At 45.1% G+C, this 13645-nt stretch overlaps 2 protein-coding genes and 1 long non-coding RNA gene across 17 annotated transcripts in view; 2 read left to right on the top strand and 1 right to left on the bottom strand.

The window, feature by feature from the left end:
* The window catches only part of CHD6 (chromodomain helicase DNA binding protein 6), a 178460-nt gene extending 173319 nt beyond the window's left edge, over nucleotides 1-5141 (top strand). For all 9 annotated transcript variants that reach the window (XM_043527369.1, XM_037915471.2, XM_037915475.2 and 6 more), the window contains one exon: nucleotides 1086-5141. In XM_043527369.1, coding sequence (XP_043383304.1) covers nucleotides 1086-1979 — 894 coding nt within the window. In that variant the 3' untranslated portion in view covers nucleotides 1980-5141. The remainder of the gene's footprint in view (nucleotides 1-1085) is intronic.
* A 754-nt stretch (nucleotides 5142-5895) lies between these two features.
* Nucleotides 5896-11960, bottom strand: LOC119567910. The gene is made up of 2 exons (XR_005227837.2): nucleotides 11823-11960; nucleotides 5896-8591 (listed from the first exon to the last, which is right to left on the bottom strand). It is a non-coding gene; the product is annotated as an uncharacterized LOC119567910 (long non-coding RNA).
* A 207-nt stretch (nucleotides 11961-12167) lies between these two features.
* The window catches only part of RBL1 (RB transcriptional corepressor like 1), a 76184-nt gene continuing 74706 nt past the window's right edge, over nucleotides 12168-13645 (top strand). For 4 of the 7 annotated variants that reach the window (XM_037915481.2, XM_043527370.1, XM_043527371.1 and 1 more), the window contains exon 1: nucleotides 12205-12354. In XM_037915481.2, coding sequence (XP_037771409.1) covers nucleotides 12205-12354 — 150 coding nt within the window. Of the gene's footprint in view, nucleotides 12355-12473; nucleotides 12780-13645 lie in introns of those variants that run through there. The other 3 variants (XM_037915485.2, XM_037915479.2, XM_037915482.2) reach the window with 3 other exon arrangements.

Genomic DNA, 13645 nt, shown 5'->3' with positions numbered 1-13645 from the left:
CTGTTGGGTGCATCCTTTCTATTAGATTAACACTTGCATGTCTGTTAGCATCTGCACTCCCACAAGCGTTAGCATGGAGCGATGTTTGCACCTCCCAAGTCCAGGCACACACGTGTGCACACACAGTTTGCCACAAGCACAGGTGGAGGCTGAGTAGAAAATTTACCCTTTTATGTGCAGTAGTTGTGCCATGTGAACCTCCAGTATATTTTGATCCAGCCTGCAGGACACATGCAGTGCATGGAGCTCCTACCCTTTTCAAGTCTAAATGCAAAATGTTTCCATTTAAATATGCATCATTTGCAACCTATTTGCTATCCTGAAACCCCAAGAATTAGGCGTAAGAGGAAAGATATTAAAATGTTTGTGCTAAGAACGTTGGATAACAGATTTTAATGCCATTCTGTAGATGCTCCTAGGTTATTTTGTAATTTAAACAGACACAGTCACACCAGGTTGTGTGTGTAGGTTAGCCCTATGTCTGGGGATCCAGAAGACCCTTATTGTTTCATATCTATACAAAACGGTTTGAGCCATACATTAAAGCTCTAAGTAATGGGTGAGCTCCAGAAAATAATGTGCATTTTTTGCAGCTTTGCTGTTGTGCGGGGCTTTGAAAATTTGGCCCTTAAAGTCTAAAAAGTAATGTTTTTTACCTGGTGATGCAGCCAGAATTCAAGCTGGGATGGGAACTGATTTAGCGTCACTGACACTGGGCTGCCCCTGTGCTTTTGATGTCATCAAAGATGTCAGTTCTCAGCAACAGACCTCACCCACGCAGGAAGCTCAGGAAAAGCAGAAATTGTACTGTCTACACAGAGCAAAAAGTGCTTTCTCCTCTCCTCCCCGTGAGCTTTTGGACTTCTCTGCAGCATCATGCCAGGGGCAGGGCGGGAGGTGTTTTGCACTGACAGCATCCCTTTGGTGAAAGTTCTCTATCCCTCTCAAATCCCATCTTCAGAACCATACCAACAGGGGCTTGTGTGTTACTAACTTTGGGAACCCAGGTGTAAGCACGACAAGCTGAGTTTTCTTTGGGGCTACAATAACCTTTGGGCTTTTTCTGTTTCATTTGTCACTTTCAGGGATTCCTGCCAGAAAGCAAGTTCAATCGTATCCTAACTGAGCCTGTGCTCCGGGACACCGGGCCCCGTCGAAGAGGGAGGAGGCCAAGAAGTGAACTTATTAAAGCCCCTGGCGTCGTATCGGATTCTTCTTCTGGAATGGGACCGTTATTCATGAATGGACTTATTGCTGGAATGGATCTAGTGGGACTTCAGAACATGAGAAACATGCAAGGCATCCCTTTAACTGGGCTGGTTGGGTTTCCTGCTGGATTTGCAGCAGTGCCTGCTGGTGAGGATGTCAAAAGCACCCTAAGTATGTTGCCTATGATGCTGCCAGGCATGGCTACTGTACCACAGATGTTTGGTGTTGGAGGACTTCTAAACCCACCAATGACAACTACTTGTACTTCAACTGCTCCAGCTTCATTAACAAGCACAACTAAAAGTGGTACATCAAATACGGAAAAAGCTACTGAGGACAAACAAAGTAGCCAGGATGTGAAAAATGAACCTCTGTCTGAAGACAAACCTGGTCCTAGTTCATTTTCTGATCAGACAGAATCTGCAATAACTACCAGTAGTCCTGTTGCTTTTAATCCATTTCTTATCCCAGGAATGTCCCCTGGACTGCTCTATCCATCTATGTTTCTTTCCCCTGGTATTGGCATGACATTGCCAGGCATACAACAAACCAGACACTCTGAGGCAACAAATCTAGAAAGCCAGAAGCGGAAGAGAAAGAAAGCTAAAGGGGAACCAACAAATCCAGAACCAGAAACTGTCTCGCTGTCTGAAAAAGAAGCTGCAAACAGTCAAAACTGTACAGAGCAAACCCAGTCTCTGTCATCAGAGAAAGAACATGACATACAAGCGGAAGAGAAGGAGTTAAAAGAAATTAACAATACCAATTAGAATTTTTGTTTCATTAAGAAAAAAGATTGTGGCTTGTAAGTTTCTTATCCCATAAATATTTGTTACTTACCCTCCTGCCCCCTCTTCACCTTCATAAAACCTGTGTTTCCATGAGTAATATTATCTACCTAATTCCCTGTAAGAAAACTATGGTGACATATTATATGTTAATAGTTGCAGGGTCTTGCCACTTTATTAGATAAACAGTGTTGTCTAGTTAGTATGGGAGGCACAGAATTCTTCTTCTGTTATCCAGTTGTTCATCCCAACCAACAATAGTAAATCCAGCACTTGGTCACCCCCAAAATTGCTCATTTATCTGGGGAAAAATTAAAAAGCAAACCCAGAGCAAAAGAAAGTACTTTCATCTCTTGATCTCAATGCAGACAAGGGTATTTCTTTTTACAGTGACACTGAATGAATAAAACTGTATTTTGGGGTAAAAAGCACAGCTATAGTAAGTGCTAATGTGTATTTTTGATTTAAAGTATTTCCCTATTTTATCATGGTTACTAGAATAGTAGTATAGACAGAAGTATATAACTAATGATTGAAAATGCATATATTCATTTCTTTTAAAAAAAGCATAACTGGTAGTGATATAATTTCCTCCCCTTTCACTCCTTGGAGTTTTGGAGACAAACTGCAGTAAGTGAAAAGATTACGTAGACTTTATTTTATATTTTTTTAAAACCAAAGTTTTTTACATTTAGTGGACTTTCAGTTGCCCTTTCCTTGTTAGTTACAAGAACTTTTCCAGCTTGTGCTGAAAAGGTTTTGCACATCCTGCATGTATTTCATTGAGTTTCTTGTACCTAAAGCTACCAGTTACTTCACCGGTCTGGTAGTATTCAGTTCTCATCTATGGCATCAGAAGTTCTGTAAAGAGTTGTTTTTCCAACAATGAACAGGCCACTCATATAATGCTCTTATATGAATACTGAGGCTTTTGAGTTTTAAATTTTTTTTTACAGTTCTCCTCGCCCCCCATAAATGACATCTTTTCTGAAAACAAAAACAAAATAAACAGAAAGCTGTTGGGCTGGCTTTACAATTGTGAGTCCTTTGAGAAGGATTGTTGAGATTTTCAAAGCTTGTGTTTATCTTCCTTTTCTAGGGTTAGACTGTGAAGAGATTATTTTTGCTTCTTCTTTCCATTCCTCTTTGTTCTATTTGCTGTTGAACAGTGTTCCCAGCAGTCCCGTTGGCAAATTATTCTACAGTATGCATTTTAAATTTACAAGTTTTTAATGTGATCAGTCCCCCAAACTCTGTGTCTTGAGACACCTCCACAGGTAAACTCCATGTAGTCCTCGCTCCTCACTGCTCCTGTTTAGTTTTTCTTTCACTTGGGCTTGTTCTAATTTGCAGCTCATGGTTTGAGACTTGAAATAAACACTTAGTGGTGCAGCAGTGAAATGACAGACTGTTTGAGGGAGCTGAAGTGTGCTAGTAATCAGTTTTGCATTTGATTGTCACCATTTACTGTATTTTTTACTTATTTTCTGTTACAGTTTTCCTAATTTATCAGATGGTCCAAATGTTTTGACATAACTATTTCAGTTTGCATTATTTATTTATGATGCTTTTTGTCATTGTCTTTTATACATTTGGGATTATAAATTATGTACATGTTACAATTAGCATCTCAAAGAAGTCTGTTACCCATGACCTAAAAATTTATATTTTCAAGGAATTTATTCCCACTTTATTGAATTGGATGTGATTTTTTAAAAAAAATTATGTAACTGATCATAATGCAAAAAAATCAGATCATTAAATGTGTTCTATTTAATAACACCCTTGTAGCATAGATACTGTATCATTATCGACAGATTTCTTAGAAATGCTGCTATCTCTATTTAACTAACAGTTTGTTCAGTTTTGCCTCCAGTGGAAGCAGAAAGGGTTTTTTCAGCTGTTAAATCCAAAATCAATATAATTTATTTATGTAAAAAAATTACTTGATTGATATATTTTTGAACCTTTTAAGTACTAACTTTCTTTTTACTCAGTAGAACATGTACTTGCCCTAAATCCTTAAAATACAAATGCTATAAAACTTCATATATCTTCAAAGCCTTACTGTGAATGGGTACAGAAATCTCTGCAGAGTCCATTTCTTATATGGGATGGTTGTTTTTCCAGGGTTGTACTCATAAGGAACAGGGTTCAAAGTGAAATGTATTTAACTAGCCAGCATGTTCTTACTTATCAAACATGTATGTTAAGTCTCTGGGTGTTTAGGCTTCTCTTTGGCTGCTATTGTGTGACCCTTTTTGAAATCCGATAGCGAAACTCTGTGGATTATTTACATTGTAAGGCATAAGCGGCTTCTTATTAATTTCCATCATCATATCCTAGAACAAATACCCAGTTTTCACCACTTTCATGGATCCTCACACAAATATACATTTTCCACCAAATGTGCTAACAAAATAAACTGTCTGTGCTCTTGAACATGGATAAAAAGAAAAAGATTTAAAAGTCAAATTTTTATTTTTTTAATTTAGTGACTAGATGATGCTTATCTTTCAAACTTGGCAGAGCCTTGCCACAGATGTATATAATTTTTTCAGCAAATATATGTGAATGTTTGATTCACTTGACTCAGTGCTAAACGTTACTTGCTTTTTTCTCAGCATGAACAATATCCACGGCTGTTATATACAGCACACTCTCTTTGTCAGATCGTCCCTCATGTGAACTGAGGAGCTTACTGTGGGGGGGATGACTAATTGCTGTTGATTCACAGACTTTTCAAGAAAATGAGCTAGTTTACCAACTACGTCCTCAGCTGTGTCAGTGAGTGTTTGCTGCCTGCCCTTCAATTTTGCACACATTAACCTGCCATGCTGCTTGAACAACTAGTGCAATGGAGCACCCCAAGTTACATAGCAGGCTTAAATGCACCCAACTGAATGACAGACAGGCAGTTGGTGATACACAGAGTCTCTACTCTACATTAAGATAATCAGTGGGAGCCAAGAGAACTGTTCATAAAATCCAAAGAGCCAGTAATAAATCCTTTGCACTTGCACTACACCACCTTTCTGCAGAAGAGGAGCCGAGTGTTTAGTTTCTCCTATTGAGCTCTTAAGTGTCTCCATTTAAACTTTGTACCATGTTAGTAGGTGCCAAATAAATGCTTGTAATAATGAATCGAAGGATCTCATTATGCTTTAGAAAGATAGTGGAATTTCCATTTTGCAGCTAGGTAAATAGATGCACCGGAAAACTAAGGTGATTTATCAACAGTCACAAACAAGTCCAGCAACAGTATTGGCAACAAGTAGAGGAGTCCTAGTTCCCAGGCGCTGCCCTAACCATTGGACACACTCCATTCTTTGGAATCTTGAAATTTTAAAGCTGTTTTCTGATCATGGTTCCCTGGAATATGAACATACTTTGGGGTGGTGTAAAAGAGCTGCTCTTCAGGACTCAGTTGCAGCCATTGTTTTGAGGTAGGTTTATTTTGGGAAGCACAGGGACAAAAAGTATCAAAGTGGTAGAGGAAAAAGAGCCTACCTCCAAAGAATGGTATGAAGTTTGAACATGGCTTTAAGAAAAAAATCAACGTACATCACATTTTACATCTGTTCTTGAGAGTCCCTTTACGTTTGGGGTGGCTAAATACAGCAAATGGAATTCAACAGTACAGCCTGCAGCAGTATTAATCTTTCATAAAGAATTTTTACCACAACAGCTACAGGTATCTAATGCCAGACTGTTACTAGACATAAGATGAAGCTCTGTGTGCTGGAATCTATACTCACCATGGGCTGAACCTTCATATTAAAGCTGAGGACAGGTGCAATCCGCCCTGTTTTATGCAGATTAGGAGTAAGCTAACACCCAGGTTTGCCTGACCTAACGCATACAGCTATTGAACAAAGTTTGGGCATTGGCATTAGTGTTGCTTTTTAAAATTTTATTTTATAGTGTGTAAAGAGTGTATTCTCTCCTCACAGCAGCTGGAAATTTACACAAATGACTCTCACAGATGCTAACAGGATTTATACATATAAATTCCCCCATTGCATTGAAGTAGGACATGACAGCTGTATAACAGCAGCACACAAGTAGGAAAAGCAGTGAATAAGATTTGTGTCCAGCTGTGATAGGGCATCCACCCCACACTGGCCTGTAAGGGGTTAATGGAGCCCTAGGGAGGCGGCACAGAAAGCAGCCAATAGGAGAGGGGCTGTGAGGAGCAGCCAATGAGGGCTGGGCAGGCCTATATAAGAAGGCCTGCAGGGCAGAGGCGCTTCAGTAGCTACCTGGAGCTTGAGGAGGTAACATCAGGCTCCTAGCTGGAGAAGGAAGTACTAGTACCCTGGACAGAACAGTACTGCCAGCAGAGATAGGAGAAGCTAGAGAGAGCTCCTGTTTAGCTACTAAGACTGGCAGGCTGAAGCCCTGCGGTAAGGGCAAAGAAGGTGCTGGGGGCCAAGGGGAAGTGGCCTAGGGAAATTAACTGAGGAGTCGGAGGGGATGAAGCAAGTGGTGGCCATCTACAGGGTCCCTGGGCTGGGACTGGAATAGTGGGCAGTTCCCCTCCCTCTCTCTCCTCCCCCTTCCCCTCCTTGGCCACTAAGGAAGTGGCTATACAATTGGCTGCAGTTGCCACTGAAAGAAGTGGCTGGACAGTGGACTGTAGTTCCCCCAGAAGTGCGGGAGAACAGAGTATGGCACAGCCAGAGGGCCCTGTTATGGGGAGGATGTCATGGTCCTGGGAGTGATGGGGTCCTGGAGCAGAAGTGACAGCAGCAAGACACTATTAGAAGAGGGTGCACTGGCTAGTAGAGCTAATCCCTGGGACAGCCAGCAAGAGGCACTGCACTGGTGAGTTGCACCCCATCACACCAGTTCAAACTGCAGGGGGCAGAGTGTAATTTCCTGAAATGAAATCTGATCAGGTCATCTGGGCTAACATTGACAAAAGTTCTGTGAGATCTTCACATGTGTGTTATGTCTCATCTGAAAGAAGTCACCTCCTTGTTCCCTAATATTATCATGGGGCATTGGATCTGTACCAAGTCAGAGAGAAGAGCACTAGTTACAAAATACCACCCCCACTTCCTACAGCAAACTAGGTATTTTCTAGGCATCTTGCACCCAAATACTGACTCAGCCTTACCTACTTAGCTTGATCTATTGAGGTCACAGTGCAGGATGGTATGACTGAAAAAACTCCACTGTGAGAAAAACAAAAGGTTACAAAGCACAAATCTTTGGAACTCAAGGAATAACTAAAACCCTTTGTGAGATTTTTGTTTTTACTTGACTGGGTGTGTCCTATTTATGAACCAGTAAACACATTTCTTACTCCTCCCTGGGCTTCATTTCCCCCCACCTCCACTTTTCCCTTCTCTAGACAAGCTCAAATCACTTTACAAACACCCCTAGCAGGGAGGTGCTAGTTACAATTTGCAGGTGGGAAAACTGAGATATAGAAAAGGAAAAAGCCCCAAAATGTTAAATATAGAGGCCTACTGTTTGCCACCTAGAGCTGTCTCTAGGCAGTGTACGTTTTTCAAAATGCCAAGTGCAACTTACAAAAATTGTCATGGGGCAAGCTCCACAAAGGGATGTAGGCAGCACAACATCTTTTATGTGCCCTGCTGCCCAGTGGAATCCTCCAAGCCCTGAGTTAGGTACCCAGTTACCTATACAAGACATGGGGAGAGTTAGGTGCCTAAGAATGGGATCCACAGGCGCCAGTCTGCTGAGTTGCCTAAGCTAGCCAGTAGGAAATGCTGAGGAGAGGAGTGGGGCTTAAGCCCTGCCCCTCAAAGCTTAAGTTATTAACTCCAGGACTGAGAGCGGCAACTCTCTCTGCAAAAAAAATTGGGGAGGGAGGCATGGTGAATAATCAGCTGAATCTGAGCTGGCATGATGCTATGGCCAAGAGGATCCTGGGATTCATAAACAGGGGAATCACAAGTAGGAGCAGAGAGGTTATTTTACCTCTGTATTTGGCACTGGTGCGACTGCTGCCTGAATATTGTGTCCAGTTCTGGTGCCTACAATTCAAGAAGGATGTTGATAAATTGGAGACAGTTCAGAGAAATGCCACGAGAATGACTAAAGGATTAGAAAACACGCCTTAGAGTGTTTGACCCTAACAGTATCCCAGTGCCAGAGGGCAAGGGGCTCAATGGTATCTGGTAATGAGTTTCAGCTGGTGTAAGCAGTTCACTGTGCCCCAATTCATTAATGTCATAAACTGTATCTGATGTGTCATGTAAAGTATCATTGGAAAACTAATAACACACTGATCATTAATATTCTTGCGGTATGTATGTAGGGTAAACATCCAAGGGATCATCCAGGTATGAAGGAAATGTGGAACTAAAATGTGCTTACCAGACAAGTTTGGGGCATGGGTAAACAGATTTCCCCCAGAAAAGGGACAGGCTGACACCTCCAGGCAAGTGTCATCACAGTTGAGTAGCAATCCCATCACCTGGCCATAGTATTTTAGCTAACACCAGCAGTGGAAGAAACCAGCTTGGAATTGCCTTCACCAAGAAATGCCATGTCTCCTTGCTCACAGCATGAATGAACTTTACTTTGGGGGTGACCTTCAGAAGAATCCTTTTCAAAGGGCTATAAAAGAGAGAGGCAAAGAATCCAAAGTTATCTTTCACCTATGAAGACAAAGGAACAGAGCATTTCAGACTTTGTGGGAGATCCTGAGAAGAGGGGTGGTCAGCCATCTTGCTGGAAGGTAGTGTGATAAGAATTCTACCTTGAACCAAGACTGAGTTTTGTTAAAGTCTGAGACTCATGAAAGCATTTTTCACTTTTATTTTCTTGGAACCATTTCTAACTCTACCCTCTGTACCTGAACTCACTTAAAATCCTATCTCCTTTTATTAATCTTGTTTTACTTTTAATCTAAAACAACCCAGTGCTGTGCTAGAATTGAAGTGATAGCTAACGCCATTTATGGTGATAAACTGTGCAGGTTGTCTCTTTAGAGGAGCAAACAAACCTTATTCCTCTTAAGGGCCCAGAAAAGATCTGGACATTTCAGAGCACGTGGTTTTGAGAAGATTCAGGCCTGAATGGTATTGAAGTCATTTTGGCTGGTGTAACCATGGCTGGTGGAGGCAGAGTGTGGCTGTGGTGTAACAAGCAGAGCTGCTGGTCCACGGCTGAATATCATACAGACACTCAGTGTATGTTTGTATGGTGGCTGGGAGTGCCCAGGCAAGGGAGCTACAGCAGCAGAGCATTGTAAGGCACCCAGGGTTACAGGGCAGGTGATGACACAACACAACCTCTTACTGGTCTGTATTGCACCCCAGAATGTGACTCAAGGAGTTAAGTCTATTTATCTTAATAAAGAGAAGATGGTTGGGGGGGTGTCACTCGATTACAGTGTAGAAGTACCTACATGGGGAACGAATCATAGAAGATTAGGGTTGGAAGAGACTTTAGGAGGTCATCTAGTCCAACCCCCTGCTCAAAGCAGGACCAACCTCAACTATTAACATTTAACAACGGGCTCTTCAATCTAGCAGAGAAAGGTCTAATACGATCCAATGGCTAGAAGCTGAAGCTAGTCAAATTCAGACTGGAAAAAAGGCATAACTTTTCAATAGTTGAGAGTAATTAACCATTTGAACAATTTACCAAGGGTCGTGGTAGATTCACCATCACTGACAATTTTTTAAATTAAGATGTGATTGTTTTCTGAAATATCTGCTCTAGGAATTCTGGTGTGGAAGTTTAGAGCAATCTTTTCTGGCCTTAGAATCTATGATTGGGATTCACAGTCATGGATCCTGTCCTGGAATTAGGCACGTGCACACACACACCCCCTCCCCGCCCCCCATCTCATTGTAGCCAATAGCCCAGCAGTTCAGGAGCTCGTGTAGGATGTAGGAGACCTGTTTTCAAATCCTTCTCTAACTGATTTAGAACAGGGACTTGAACTTGGGTCTTTCATATCTGAACCCATTTTATTTATGTATGTGTGACAGGTTGCTGGGCAAGAACTGCTGACTTGGCCTTCTGTCAAGCCAGTCCCCATTATGGAAAGCAAATTGGAGCTGGCTAGAGAAAACCTGTGCCTAATGGGTGAATGGGAGACAGCTGCCTGCCCAATTAGCTTGGGGCTATAAAAAGGCTGCAGGGGAAGAAGCAGAGTGATAGCTCTTCCCTCCTAGGAGCAGACACTAGAAGCAAGCTGTGTATGGTGAAAAGGTGGTGGGAGCACAACCTGTAAATAAAAAGCACCAGTGGTTACTAAACCCCAGGATCTCCAAGTGACTTTGTCAGCACAGCGGGGCCAGGAGTGAAGAGGACCTGCTGTAAACTGCTACACGTGGGGGCTGCTCTATGATTTTGTGCTAGAGGAAGACTTTGGCAGCCCAGAAATGGAGGAGACCTTGCAGTGGCTGGTAAAGCAGCAGGAAAAGGTGCAAAAAGCAATGCAAACCTTTCAGAAGTCCCACCAGCTGGAGAGGCAGATCTTGCTTAACTGGTAAGCAGAGCAGCAGAAGAGTCTGCAGGACTTTATATGAGAGCAGGCCAGCACCCAGCAGCAGCTCCTCCAGAAGATGGTGAGTCCCATGGTGGGGGATGGCAATTGGGTACCAGGCTTGGGACTCTGTAAAATGGGCCCTGCAGATGATCCCGATGCCTTCCTAGGCACCTTTTGAGCAGGTAGCCATGGGAACAGGATGAGAGAAGAGAACCTGGGCCCTGCAACTGGCTCCCTACCTGGCCGGCAAAGCCCAAGCAGCATAGTACTTGCTAGCAGTTTTGGCAATGGCATCTGTTTCTAGTATTGTGATTTCTAATTTAGAATTTTTAATTCTAACTCTTATTTTTAGAGCACAAGTTTATTGTTGTATCATTTGACTTCCAGTCTGACTTTTTTTTTTTTTTTAGTCCTGTCTCAAAACTTTGTTTTCATTCAATCCGCTAATGGTGGTTGCCTTTTGCAACTGTTATTTTGCCTCTCAATCCAGCCCATAGTGTTTTTCTGCAAGCCATTGCTTGATTCTCAAATATTCAGTAAAACCTATTGTAATTTTTGTTGAACATAAGAACTGTCAGAATGCGTCAGACCAATAGTTCCTCTAGCCCAGTATCCCATCTTCTGCCAGCGGCCAGTGTAGAGTGACTAGATGTCCCTCCTTTTTTTTTTTTTATAGGGACAGTCCAGATTTTTGGGTCTCTTTCTTTATATAGGCTCCTATTTACCCCCCCTCCCCATCCTGATTTTTCATATTTGCTTTCTGGTCACACTAGGCCAGTACCAGGTGCTCCAGAGGCAATGAACTGAACAGGCAATCACTGAGTGAACCACCCCATGGTCCACTCCCAGCACCTGGCAGTCAGAGGCTAGGGACACCAAGAGCCTGGGGATACAGCCCTGATTATGGCTAATGGACTTATCCTGAGGAGGAACTGATCACTTGGGCAGAAGTATCAATGTCAGGATACTACGTTGTTAGCACATAAATGAAGCCGCGAAATAAGTGTTTAAATGACCTCACTCCACGAAGAGGTAAGTGAGGCATCCGTACACACCAGGCAGGGGCCTTTAGAGGCTGAAGACTTTATGCTTCCATCCCACACCACTCTCAAGTTTTAGCAAATTAGGACAAGGCAGCCCATAAGAACACCCTTTCCTCTCAAAAAGAGGAGGAGGACTTGTGGCACCTGAGAGACTAACACATTTATTTGAGCATAAGCCGATGAAGTGCGCTGTAGCTCACGAAAGCTTATGCTCAAATAAGTGTGTTAGTCTCTCAGGTGCCACAAGTCCTCCTCTTCTTTTTGCGAATACAGACTCAGACGGCTGCTACCCTGAAACCTTACCTCTCGGTCACCGCTACCGGTTGCAACTGGCTAGCCCTGCACCGGGGGTGGGGCAAATTAAGGCAGAGCAGTTCACACTACGCCCGGCACAACAAGACCACTTCTCCCGCCGTCTCACGCGCCGGCCGCGCTGCCCCGTATTCCTCCGCGGCCGGCCCGCTGTCAGCGCGGCTCGCGGGGTCCGGGGAGAGGCAACGGCCGCAGAGCTTAGGGGCCGATCTTCTCCTGCACGGCCGCTCCCGAGGGAAGAGCGACAGCGGGCCCCGGCCGGGCGGAGGGATACGAGGGCCTGCCGGGTGAAGCGGTTTTGGCGCGCTGAGCGCAGGGGCTTGTGGGTTCGACCCGGAGCCGCTGGGCCGGCGCGGGGGGCTGTGGAGCCGCCATGTCCCAGAAGGAGCCCCCGGCCGGGGAGGCCCAGGGCTCGGCCCGCGCCGTCATCGACCGCCTCTGCCAGGACCTCAACCTGGACGCGGCCAGCGCCGCCGAGGCTCTGCGGGACTTCACGGCGCTGCGGGGCACGTACAGCCTGGAGGTGAGCGGCAGGGCCGTGGCCGGCTCCGCCCGGAGCCCGACGGGTCAGGGGGCAGGCGCCGGGCCCAGCTGGCGCTGCCCCGGGATCCACCCGCAGGAGGCGCCAGGGTGCCGGTAGACGCCGCTCCGCCCCGGTGCCGAGCAAGCGGGCCGCGTGCCGGCCGGGGCGGCCCTGGGGCCGTGCTGCTGCGGTAGCTCCTGGGTTGCCCGCGGCCTTGCAGGGCCCAGGCTTCCCCCCTGGGCGGCCGCTGGCTCTGGGGCGGAGGCGTGAGCGAGCGCTCGTGCTGGCAGGCTCGGCTCCGTGGGAGCCCCGGGCCGCGCTGGGCTAGGCGAACGCCGCGGCGGGGAACGGCCGGCCCGGAGGGGCTGCAGGCTGTAGACGGACGTGGAGCGCCCGCAGAAGGTCTGGCGCGGACACCAGCTCAGGTGTGTGCGTGTGTTCCCAGGACCCCTGGCTGGCTGCGCGGATCGGACTCCAGCCCCAGGGTCTGACTGCCTTGGCTGGTACTCTGCTTGGCAGGAGATCAATGCTCTGCCAATGGGGGTTGGCCAAACACGTTTCAGGTAAAGGGTGACTTGTTAGAGAAAATGCATAAGGGCCTGTCTACACATGAAGGCGCTGTGTCCCTTGCAGAGTGCCATGTATGCCCCCACCCGGTGGAGATGCAGTGTACACAGAGAGGAGGACTTCTGGTCCCAGAACACCACCTCCCCAGACAATATTAGCTATGCCCTCGGAAGCCCTCCTCTGGCTTCACAACTGTGTCCATCCTGGAGGTTTAGTCAGCATAGCTTGGTGGTGGTGTCATTTAATCACACTATTGGAGGATATTGTTATGCTAGTATAAGCATTAAAACCATGCCAAACTATTCAGGGCTGGAGTCCACGTGTGACACTCTTATTCTGGAGTAAGAGTGCCTTGTTCTGGAACAAGAGTGTCCACAGTCAGTTATTCAAGAGTAGCTGTTGCACCTTAAATTCACATCCTATCTTAATCTGAATTAACTTTTAAATGAAAACAAGCCGTAAATGTTAGTTGGGCACTGTGCATTTAAGGTCTGAGGGATCATTTTATTCCAGCACACTTTCCTATTTAGCCTTCTTTTTGGGAAGGGAGTGCAGCACCTCTCCAGCTCTTTTGTCATTGGTTACTACTTGGGGAGCAATTAATCCCACCTGTGTTCACTTGGCTGACTGACCATTCCAGGAGACCTTTTTCCCAATGACAAAAAGAGATTTGAATTTATATTTAAACAACTGTTTAAGAAATAGGAGGAAGATTCAGATACAA

This window comes from Chelonia mydas, chromosome 13 (genome assembly GCF_015237465.2).
Source record: "Chelonia mydas isolate rCheMyd1 chromosome 13, rCheMyd1.pri.v2, whole genome shotgun sequence".
Taxonomy (NCBI): Eukaryota; Metazoa; Chordata; order Testudines; family Cheloniidae; genus Chelonia; species Chelonia mydas.
The sequence above is the reverse complement of the archived record's forward strand: the minus strand, read 5'-3'. Positions and strand labels throughout refer to the sequence as shown.